The sequence below is a fragment of the Larus michahellis genome, unplaced genomic scaffold (genome assembly GCF_964199755.1).
Source record: "Larus michahellis unplaced genomic scaffold, bLarMic1.1 SCAFFOLD_611, whole genome shotgun sequence".
In the NCBI taxonomy this organism is placed as follows: Eukaryota; Metazoa; Chordata; class Aves; order Charadriiformes; family Laridae; genus Larus; species Larus michahellis.
Window position 1 is genome coordinate 1 of NW_027436044.1, and position 11,207 is coordinate 11,207.

Here is an 11,207-nt window from a genome sequence, read left to right on the forward strand (position 1 = left end):
AGAACCATCCGTGCCACCCCATGGGTTGCCACATGGTTGGGGACACCGAGGCCCGGCCATGCCACGGGACACCCAGAACCATCTGTGCCACCCCACGGGTGCCACATGGTTGGGGACACCGAGGCCGGCCATGCCACCCCATGGTAGGGGACATCCAGTCCCACCTATGCCATGCCATGGGTGCCCAATGGTTGGGGACACCTATCCCCGGACGTGCCACCCCATGGAGGGGACACTCAGACCCATCTGTGCCACCATGCTTGGGGACGCCCAGACTGGACATGGCACCCCATGGCAGGGGACACCCAACCCCATCCATGCCATCCCAGGGGTGACCCATGGTTGGGGACACCAGCCCCAAATGTCCACATAGGTGGGTGCCCCATGGCAGGTGACACCCAGCCTGGCCATGCCACCCCATGACAGGGGACACCCAGACCCATCCATGCCACCATGGTTGGGGACACCCAGCCTGGCCATGCCACCCCGTGGCAGGGGACACCCAGACCCATCCACGCCACCCTGTGAGGTGCCACATGGTTGGGGACACCTATCCCTGGCCATGCCACCCTACAGAGGGGACACCCAGCCCCAGATGCCCCCCGCCATGGGTGCCCCACTGCCACTGCCACCCCTCCTGGCCGTGTCACCCCCCGCCTGGTGACACCGCCCCCCCTCTCCCCACAGACCTCCTGGTGGGCGCCTCTCGGGGTGGACACGGCCGTGGTGTACAGGTGGGTGCCAGCGGCGGGGGGGCTGTCCCCGGGGGGGTCCCCGCTGTCCCTGACGCCCTGTCCCCAGGAGGGTCCCTGGGGGTCCCCACTGTCCCTGACGCCCTGTCCCCAGGAGGGTCCCGGGGGGGGTCCTCGCTGTCCTTGATGCCCTGTCCCCAAGGGGGGTCCCTGGAGGGTCCCGGGGGTCCCAGGGTGGGTCCCCGCTGTCCCTGACGCCCTGTCCCCGGGGGGGTCCCCGCTGTCCTTGACACCCTGTCCCCAAGGGGGGTCCCCGGGAGGGTGCCAGGGGGGTCCCCGGGGGGGGTCCCCACTGTCCTTGACGCCCTGTCCCCAAGGGGGGTCCCCGGGAGGGTCCTGGGGGGTCCCAGGGAGGTCCCCGTTGTCCCTGACGCCCTGTCCCCAAGGGGGGTCCCTGGGAGGGTCCTGGGGGGTCCCCGGGGGGTCCCCGCTGTCCCTGACGCCCTGTCCCCGGGGGGGTCCCCGCTGTCCTTGACACCCTGTCCCCAAGGGGGGTCCCCGGGAGGGTCCTGGGGGGTCCCCGGGGGGTCCCCACTGTCCTTGACACCCTGTCCCCAAGGGGGTCCCCGGGAGGGTCCCAGGGGGTCCCAGGGAGGTCCCCGTTGTCCCTGACGCCCTGTCCCCAAGGGGGGTCCCTGGGAGGGTCCTGGGGGGTCCCCGGGGGGTCCCCGCTGTCCCTGACGCCCTGTCCCCGGGGGGGTCCCCGCTGTCCTTGACACCCTGTCCCCAAGGGGGGTCCCCGGGAGGGTCCTGGGGGGTCCCCGGGGGGTCCCCACTGTCCCTGACACCCTGTCCCCAAGGGGGGTCCCCGGGAGGGTGCCAGGGGGGTCCCCGGGGGGGTCCTCACTGTCCTTGACACCCTGTCCCCAAGGGGGGTCCCCGGGAGGGTGCCAGGGGGGTCCCCGGGGGGGTCCCCGCTGTCCCTGACGCCCTGTCCCCAAGGGGGGTCCCCGGGAGGGTGCCAGGGGGGTCCCCGGGGGGTCCCCACTGTCCCTGACACCCTGTCCCCAAGGGGGGTCCCCGGGAGGGTGCCAGGGGGGTCCCCGGGGGGGTCCCCTCTGTCCTTGACACCCTGTCCCCAAGGGGGTCCCCGGGAGGGTCCCAGGGGGTCCCAGGGAGGTCCCCGTTGTCCCTGACGCCCTGTCCCCAAGGGGGGTCCCCGGGAGGGTGCCAGGGGGGTCCCCGGGGGGGTCCCCACTGTCCCTGACACCCTGTCCCCAAGGGGGGTCCCCGGGAGGGTGCCAGGGGGGTCCCCGGGGGGGTCCCCACTGTCCCTTGACGCCCTGTCCCCAAGGGGGGTCCCCGGGAGGGTGCCAGGGGGGTCCCCGGGGGGGTCCCCACTGTCCTTGACACCCTGTCCCCAAGGGGGTCCCCGGGAGGGTCCTGGGAGGTCCCCGGGGGGTCCCTGCTGTCCCTGACACCCTGTCCCTGGGGGGGTCCCCGCTGTCCCTGACGCCCTGTCCCCAAGGGGGGTCCCCGGGAGGGTCCTGGGGGGTCCCCGGGGGGTCCCCACTGTCCCTGACACCCTGTCCCCAAGGGGGGTCCCCGGGAGGGTCCTGGGGGGTCCCCGGGGGGTCCCCACTGTCCCTGACACCCTGTCCCCAAGGGGGGTCCCCGGGAGGGTGCCAGGGGGGTCCCCGGGGGGGTCCCCTCTGTCCTTGACACCCTGTCCCCAAGGGGGTCCCCGGGAGGGTCCTGGGGGGTCCCCGGGGGGTCCCCGCTGTCCTTGACACCCTGTCCCCAAGGGGGGTCCCCGGGAGGGTGCCAGGGGGGTCCCCGGGGGGGTCCCCTCTGTCCTTGACACCCTGTCCCCAAGGGGGTCCCCGGGAGGGTCCTGGGGGGTCCCAGGGAGGTCCCCGTTGTCCCTGACGCCCTGTCCCCAAGGGGGGTCCCCGGGAGGGTGCCAGGGGGGTCCTCGGGGGGGTCCCCGCTGTCCTTGACACCCTGTCCCCAAGGGGGGTCCCCGGGAGGGTCCTGGGGGGTCCCCGGGGGTCCCCGTTGTCCCTGACGCCCTGTCCCCAAGGGGGGTCCCGGGGAGGGTCCTGGGGGGTCCCCGGGGGGTCCCCGCTGTCCCTGACACCCTGTCCCTGGGGGGGTCCCCGCTGTCCCTGACGCCCTGTCCCCAAGGGGGGTCCCCGGGAGGGTGCCAGGGGGGTCCCCGGGGGGGTCCCCGCTGTCCCTGACGCCCTGTCCCCAGGGGCCGCCCCATCGTCCACGCCAGCGCCGCGCTCAGCGTCTTCCCCACCATGTTCAACCCCGAGGAACGTGGCTGCGTCCTGGAGGCCACCGGCCTCCACGTCCCCTGGTGGGTGACACCGCGGGGTCACAGGCACCCCGGGGCCGGGGGTGGGGGGGGGGAGGGTCCCAGGGTTGGGGGGGTGTGGGGTAAACGGGGGCGCAGAAGGGTTTGGGGACACCCAGGGTGTCCTCAGGTTCTCAGGTGGCCTGGGGGGGGGGGGGGGGGGCACACCAAGGGGTCACACGGGGGCGTGGGGACAGCAGGGACACTGGGAGGGGGGTTACTGGGGGCACTGGGGGGGGGGGGGTCTCTGGGGACATGGGGATACTGCGGGGGGGGACATGGGAGCATGGTGGGCATGGGGACACCCTAGGGGGAAACGGGGGTGGAGGGCACTGCGGGGGGGGCTCTCAGGTGGCCTGGGGGGGCACACCAAGGTGTCCCAGGGGACCTTGGGGACAGCAGGGACACTGGAGGGGGGTTACTGGGGGCACTGGGGGAGGGTCTCTGAGGGTCCCAGGTCTGGGGGGGGGGACCCTGGGAGGGGACAGCGGGGGGGTTCCTGGGAACATGGGGACACGGGAGGGGGGGGGACATGGGGGCACGGTGGGCTTGGGGACAGCCCAGTGGGACACACTGGGGCGGGGGGGGGCTCTCAGGTGGCCTGGACGGGGACACCAAGGGGGGGCGTGGGGTCATCAGGAGACACCAAGGGGGGCACCCAATACCTGGGGGTCCATGGGGGGTGGGGGCCCCCTGAGGAGCGGTGGCGGGCCGGGGGGGGCCACATCCAGCGGCATTGGGGACAATTAGGGATGGAGGACACTGGGTGGGGGGGGACAGGGTTGGGGACACCGGGGGATGGCGGAGGCCGGGGAGGGGGACGACACCCGGCTGCTGGTGCGGGGGGGGGGGGTGTCCCATGGGTGCCCCCCCCTTATTCCCCCCCCCCCGCCCCCAGCATCAACGTCAGCTTCTGCCTCAACGCCTCGGGGCGGCACGTACCTGGCCCCATCGGTGAGTCGTGGCGGGGGGGGGGACACACACACACACACACAAGTGACATGGCGGGGAGGGGGGGGGACACCCAGGGGACACCGGGGTCCCTGACGTGGGTGTGTTTCCCCCCCCCCCCAAAAAAAAAAAAAACTTAAAGGCTTTGCGGTGGAGCTGAGCGTGGACGGGGCGAAAGCCGGGGGGGGGCGTCGGGCGCTCTTCCTGCCGGGGGGGCAGCCCACCCGCACCCTCACCCTGCCCGTCCCCAACGGGGGGGGCACCCGCTGCCGCACCATGGCCGTCTTCCTGCGGGTACGAATTTTTTTTCTTTATTTTTTTTTTTTTTGGGGGGGGAGGGGGGGGGGCGGTGGAGGCACCCTATGGGACCCCATGGCAACACCCCCGTGGGTGTCCCCCTGTCGTGTCGTGTCCGTCCCCCCCCCAGAACGAGTCGGAGTTTCGGGACAAGCTGTCACCCATCGCCCTGGGGTTGAGCTTCGCCCTGGACCCCCGCGCCCCCCCCGACGCCCACGGGCTGCACCCGGTGCTGGACGCCCGGACGCGCACCCGGCTGGAGGCCAAGGTACCCGGTGTCACCCCCGTGTCACCCCCGTGTCACCCCATGGCACCCTGTGTCACCCCCGTGTCACCCAGTGTCACCCAGTGTCACCCCATGGCACCCCTGTGTCACCCCCGTATCACCCAGTGTCACCCCATGCCACCCTGTGTCACCCCCGTGTCACCCCCGTGTCACCCCTGTATCACCCAGTGTCACCCCATGTCACCCCGTGTCACCCCCGTGTCAGCCCCGTATCACCCAGTGTCACCCCGTGGCACCCCGTGTCACCCCATGTCGCCCCCGTGTCACCCCCGTATCACCCAGTGTCACCCCATGGCACCCCATGGCACTCCATGGCACCCCTGTGTCACCTCTGCGTCACCCTGTGTCACCCCATGGCACACCGTGTCACCCCCGTATCACCCAGTGTCACCCCATGGCACCCAGTGTCACCCCATGGCACACCGTATCACCTCGTGTCACCCCATGGCACCCCATGTCGCCCCCGTGTCACCCCCGTATCACCCAGTGTCACCCCATGGCACCCCATGGCACCCAGTGTCACCTCTGTGTCACCCTGTGACACCCCATGGCACCCCGTGTCACCCTGTGTCACCCACTGTCACCCCGTGTCACCCAGTATCACCCCATTGGCACCCCATGGCACCCTGTGTCACCTAGTGTCACCCCACGGCACCCTGTGGCACCCCATGGTACCCAGTGTCATCCCCCAGTACCCTGTCCCACCCCGTGCCACCCAGTGTCACCCCATGGCACCCCGTGGGACCACATGGCACCCAGTGTCCCCCATGTCCCCTGTCTCCCCCATCACCCTCGTCTCCCCGTTGTCCCTTTGTCCCCATGTCCCCCCCATGTCCCCTGTGTCCCCCATGTCCCCTGTGTCCCCCATCGCCCTCACGTCCCCCACGGCCCCTGCGTGCCCCTTTGTCCCCCATGTCCCCCCATGTCCCCTCTGTCCCCCATGTCCCCCTTGTCCCCCATTGCCCCGTGTCCCCCATCGCCCTCATGTCCCCCAGTGCCCCTGTGTCCCCATGTCCCCCCCATGTCCCCTCTGTCCCCCATGTCTCCATGTCCCCTGTGTCCCCCATCACCCTCATGTCCCCCACAGCCCCTGCATGCCCCTGTGTCCCTATGTCCCCTCTGTCCCCCATGTCCCCTATCTCCCCCATCACCCTTGTGTCCCCAGTGCCCCTGTGTCCCCATGTCCCCCCCATGTCCCCCCCATGTCCCCCATGTCCACCATTGCCCCTGTGTCCCCAGTGCCCCTGTGTGCCCCTTTGTCCCCATGTCCCCCCCATGTCCCCCGTGTCCCCCATTGCCCCTGTGTCCCCCATCACCCTTGTGTCCCCAGTGCCCCTGTGTCCCCATGTCCCCCCCATGTCCCCCGTGTCCACCATTGCCCCTGTGTCCCCGGTGCCCCTGCGTGCCCTTTTGTCCCCCATGTCCCCCTTGTCCCCCATTGCCCCTGTGTCCCCCATCGCCCTCATGTCCCCCAGTGCCCCTGTGTCCCCATGTCCCCCCCATGTCCCCCCCATGTCCCCTCTGTCCCCCATCACCCTTGTGTCCCCAGTGCCCCTTTGTCCCCATGTCCCCCCCATGTCCCCCATGACCCCCATTGCCCCTGTGTCCCCAGTGCCCCTGTGTGCCCCTTTGTCCCCATGTCCCCTGTGTCCCCCATCACCCTCGTGTCCCCAGTGCCCCTGTGTCCCCATGTCCCCATGTCCCTCTGTCCCCCCCAGGCTCACATCCAGCTGGACTGCGGGGAGGACAACGTCTGCGTGCCCGACCTGCAGCTGGAGGCGGCCGTGTAAGAGGCTGGGGGGGGTGGGACACACACGGGTGGCCCGGGGGGGTCGCAGGGGTCCCTGGTGGGGGGGGAGAAGGTGGCACAGGGTGGCCGTGACGCAGTGTCCCCGCAGGGACCGCCGCGCCGTCTACCTGGGGGACCGCAACAGCCTGAACCTGACCTTCAACGCCCGCAACCAGGGCGAGGGGGGGGCCTACGAGGCCGAGCTGCACGTGCGGCCCCCCCCCCACGCCCAGTACACCGGGGTGCTGCGCCCACACGGGGTGCGTTTGGGGGGGGGGGGGGGGGGAGGGCCCGGTACGGAGTGGGTGCCCCCCCGGGTGTGAGGTGGGGGCACAAGGGGACAGCAAGCGGGGGGGGAGGGGTGGGTGCCCCCCAGGAGTCAGGGCCGGGGGGGGAATAGGGGTGCCCCTGGGTGCCCCCAGCTATGGGGGGTTGCAAGTGGGTGTCCCCTGGGTACGGGGTGGGTGTCCCCAAATGAGGGGGGGGGGCACAGGGGTGTCCCCTGGGTACGGGGTGGGTGTCCCCAAATGAGGGGGGGGGCACAGGGGTGTCCCCTGGGTATGGGGTGGGTGTCCCCAAATGAGGGGGGGGCACAGGGGTGTCCCCTGGGTATGGGGTGGGTGTCCCCAAATGAGGGGGGGGACATGGGGGTGCCCCAGGTGTGTGTGGGGGGGCTGCACGGGGGTGTCCCCTGGGTATAGGGTGGTGTCCCCAAATGAGGGGGGGGACATGGGGGTGCCCCAGGTGGGGGGGGGGTGCACTGGGGTGTCCCCTGGGTATAGGGTGGGTGCCCCCTAGGTGTGGGGGGGGGCATAGGGGTGTCCCCTGGATGTAGGGTGGGTGTCCCCCAAATGAGGGGGGGGACGTGGGTGTGCCCCAGGTATGGGGGGGGGGGTGTGCAGATGGGTGCCCCCTGGATATAAAGTGGGTGCCCCCCCAGGTGAAGGATGGGTGCTGGGGGTGTCCCCAGGTGAGGGGGGGGTGCCCTGGGTGCCCCCAGGTGTGTGTGTGTGGGGGGGGGGGGCCACAGTGTGCCCGTGGGTGCTCCTGACCCCCCTTCCCCCCCCCCGCCACCCGCTCCCCCAGAACTTCTCTGCGCTGAGCTGTGAGCTGGGGGGGGGCAACGCCTCCAGCCCCCTCGTCTGCGACCTGGGCAACCCTATGAAGGCGGGCGCCAGCGTGAGTGGGGGGGCGGGGGGGGGGCACGGGGGGTGTGGGGAGGGGGAGGGGGAGGCGGGGGGGGGCTGGCGTGACCCTCCCCGTGTCCCCTCTGCCCGCAGATCTGGGGGGGGCTGCGCTTCACCATCCCCCACCTCAGCGACAGCAGCAAGAGCATCCGCTTCGAGCTGCAGATCCGCAGGTGGGGGGGGCCGGGGGGGGGGGTCCTGGGGACGGGGCGGGGGGTGGGGGGGTGTGTGTCCCAGCTGGGCAGCCTGGGGTGGGGGAGTCCTGGGTGGGGGGGGTCCTAGCTAAGGGATCATGGGGGGGGAGCTCTGGGTTGGGGGGGGGGGGGGGGGTCAGTGGGGGTCCTACCTGGGGGGGTTCTGGAGGGGAGGGACCCTGGGGGGGGCTCAGGGGTGGTGGGGTCCCACCTGGGGCAGCCTGGGGTGGGGGGGTCCCGGGTGGGGGGGTCCTAGCTAAGCGATCATGGGGGGGGAGCTCTGGGTTGGGGGGGGGGGGGGTCAGGGGGGATCCTACCTGGGGGGGTTTCTGGAGGGGAGGGACCCCTTGGGGGGCCTCAGAGGTTGGGGGGGGGGGGGTGTCCAACAGTGGGGGGGTCCCACCCAGGGGTGCCCTGGGGTGAGGGGTCTTGGGGTGGGGGGGTCCCAGCAAAGGGTCATGGGGGGGGTCCTTGTTGGGGGGGGGGGGGAGGGGTCAGGGGAGATCCTACCTGGGGGGGTTCTGGAGGGGAGGGACTGCAGTTGGGGGGGTCCAACAGTGGGGGGGTCCTGCCCAGGGGTGCCCTGGGGTGGGGGCTCTTGGGGTGGGGGGGTCCCAGCTAAGGGTCGTGGGGGGGGTTTCTAGTGGGGGGGGAGGGTGTGTGTCAGGGGAGATCCTACCTGGGGGGGTTCTGGAGGGGAGGGACTGCAGTGGGGGGGACAGCGGGGGGGGGGGGGGGGTCCAACAGTGGGGGGGGAGTCCCACCCAGGGGTGCCCTGGGCTGGGGGGGGGGTCGTGAGCTGGCGGGGGGGGGGGGGGGTCCAGCCCGCGACATCCCATCTGGGAACCTTCTTGGGGGGTGGTGGGTGTTCACTTGGACTCGGGGAGGGGTCACACACCGGGGGGGCTCAGGCTTGGGGGCGGGGGGGGGGTGTCCCCCAGCAGCAGGTGCCCCCCAGTGCCAGCAGGCGGGCGGGCGGGGGGGTCGGGGGGGCCGTGCCGTGACCCCCCCGTGCGCCGGCAGCAAGAACGCCAACAACTCGCAGAGCGAGGTGGTGACGGTGCCGCTGGAGGTGCGGGCGGCCACCCGGCTCTCCGCCTTCGGGTGAGTGTCACACGCCGGGGGGGGGACGGGGACGGGGGGGGACACGGGACACACACACACACACGGGGCCCTGCTTCACCTCCCCCCCCCCCCGCCACGGTGTATCCCGTCCCCCCCTCCAGGGTGTCGCGGCCCGACGTGGTCACCGTCCCCGAGGGGGGTTGGACGTCCCAACGGCCACCCCAGAGGCTGGAGGACCTGGGGCCACCCGTGGAGCACGTCTATGAGGTGGGGGGGGGGGGGGGACATGCGCCCTGGGGAGGCGGGGGGGGCCCTGTCCCCAGCCCCAGGGGTGCTCATGTCCCCAACCCCACAGATCCCTGTGTCCCTGTGTCCCCGACCCTGTGTGTCCCCATGTCCCCAACCCCACCAGTCCCCATGTCCCCAACCCCACCGGTCCCCATGTCCCTGTCTCTGTGTGTCCCTGACCCTGTGTGTCCCCATGTCCCCAGCCCCACCGGTCCCCATGTCCCCAACCCCACCAGTCCCCATGTCCCTGTCTCTGTGTGTCCCCGACCCTGTGTGTCCCCATGTCCCCAACCCCAGGCATCCCCCTGTCCCCAACCCCAGGGGTGCCCATGTCCCCATTCCCACCGGTCCCTGTGTCCCTGGCCCCACAGGTCCCCGTGTCCCTGCCCCTATGTGTCCCCGTGTCCCTGGCCCCACAGGTCCCCATGTCCCCATATCTGGGGGTGCCCATGTCCCCAACCCCAGGGGTCCCCATGTCCCCAGCCCCAGGGGTGCTCATGTCCCCAACCCCACAGATCCCTGTGTCCCTGTGTCCCCGACCCTGTGTGTCCCCATGTCCCCAACCCCACCGGTCCCCATGTCCCTGTCTCTGTGTGTCCCCGACCCTGTGTGTCCCCATGTCCCCAGCCCCACAGGTCCCCGTGTCCCTGCCCCTATGTGTCCCCATGTCCCTGACCCTGTGTGTCCCCATGTCCCCAACGCCACCAGTCCCCATGTCCCTGTCTCTGTGTGTCCCCAACCCTGTGTGTCCCCATGTCCCCAACCCCACAGGTCCCCGTGTCCCTGCCCCTATGTGTCCCCATGTCCCCGACCCTGTGTGTCCCCATGTCCCCAACCCCACCAGTCCCCATGTCCCTGTCTCTGTGTGTCCCCAACCCTGTGTGTCCCCATGTCCCCAACCCCATAGGTCCCCGTGTCCCTGACCCTGTGTGTCCCCATGTCCCCAACCCCACCGGTCCCCATGTCCCTGTCTCTGTGTGTCCCCAACCCTGTGTGTCCCCGTGTCCCCGACCCCAGACATCCCCATGTCCCTGACCCCACAGGTCCCCGTGCCTCTGGCCCCATGGGTCCCCATGTCCCTGACCCTGAGGGTGCCCATGTCTGGGGGTGCCCATGTCCTCAACCCCACGGGTCCCCATGTCCCTGTCCCTGTGTGTCCCCATGTCCCCAACCCCAGGCATCCCCCTGTCCCCAACCCCAGGGGTGCCCATGTCCCCATGTCTGGGGGTGCCCATGTCCCCATTCCCACCAGTCCCCATGTCCCTGGCCCCACAGGTCCCCATGTCCCCATATCTGGGGGTGCCCATGTCCCCAACCCCAGGGGTCCCTGTGTCCCCAACCCCAGGGGTGCCCATGTCCCCTGTCTGGGGGTGCCCATGTCCCCATTCCGACCAGTCCCCATGTCCCTGGCCCCACAGGTCCCCATGTCCCCATATCTGGGGGTGCCCATGTCCCCAACACCAGGGGTCCCTGTGTCCCCAACCCCAGGGGTGCCCATGTCCCCTGTCTGGGGGTGCCCATGTCCCTGACCCCACAGGTCCCCGTGTCCCCATCCCTGAGCCCAAGGGTGCCCATGTCCCCGTGCCGTTGGGTCCCCTGCGGGTGCCATGTCCCTGTGCCGTGGGTGTCCCCCCGCGCTGCCATGTCCCCAGTCCGTGGGTGTCCCCTCACGCCGCCGTGTCCCCCCATCAGGTGGTGAACGAGGGTCCCAGCGCCATCAGCCATGGCACCCTGGAGCTGAGCTGTCCCCTCAGCTACCGGGGCCACCCCCTCCTCTACGTCACCGGCCACTCGGGTCCCCGCAACTGCTCCGCCAGCCACCCCCTGGACAGCCTGCACCTGGTGGTGCGCCCGCGGGGACGGGGACCGGGGACAATGGGTGGCACTGGGAGACGGAGCACTGGGGACACTGGGGGTGGTGGGGGCATTGGGTGGCACTGGGGACATTGGGTGGCACTGGGAGATGGAGCACTGGGGGCACTGGGAGGTGGTGGGCAGACTGAGGGCTCTGGGTGTCACCAAGACACCCAGGTGTCACCTGTCACCTGGGTGACAGGAGGGGGACTGGGAGGGAGGGCTGGGGGACACCGGGAGGG

The 11,207-nt window shown here is 71.2% G+C and overlaps 1 protein-coding gene across 1 annotated transcript; it reads left to right on the top strand.

The window, feature by feature from the left end:
• Positions 1-130: 130 nt before the first annotated feature.
• LOC141736898 (integrin alpha-5-like) lies at positions 131-10,956 on the top strand (the record flags this gene model as incomplete). Its single annotated transcript, XM_074571549.1, is given in 14 exon segments — positions 131-143; positions 688-704; positions 706-734; positions 2,950-3,057; positions 3,953-4,008; positions 4,148-4,299; positions 4,433-4,570; positions 6,307-6,374; positions 6,487-6,637; positions 7,464-7,556; positions 7,658-7,737; positions 8,782-8,862; positions 8,985-9,090; positions 10,804-10,956. Coding segments are annotated over 14 exon segments (1,245 nt in total), but the record flags the coding sequence as incomplete, so codon positions are not given.
• Between the last annotated feature and the right edge of the window lie 251 nt (positions 10,957-11,207).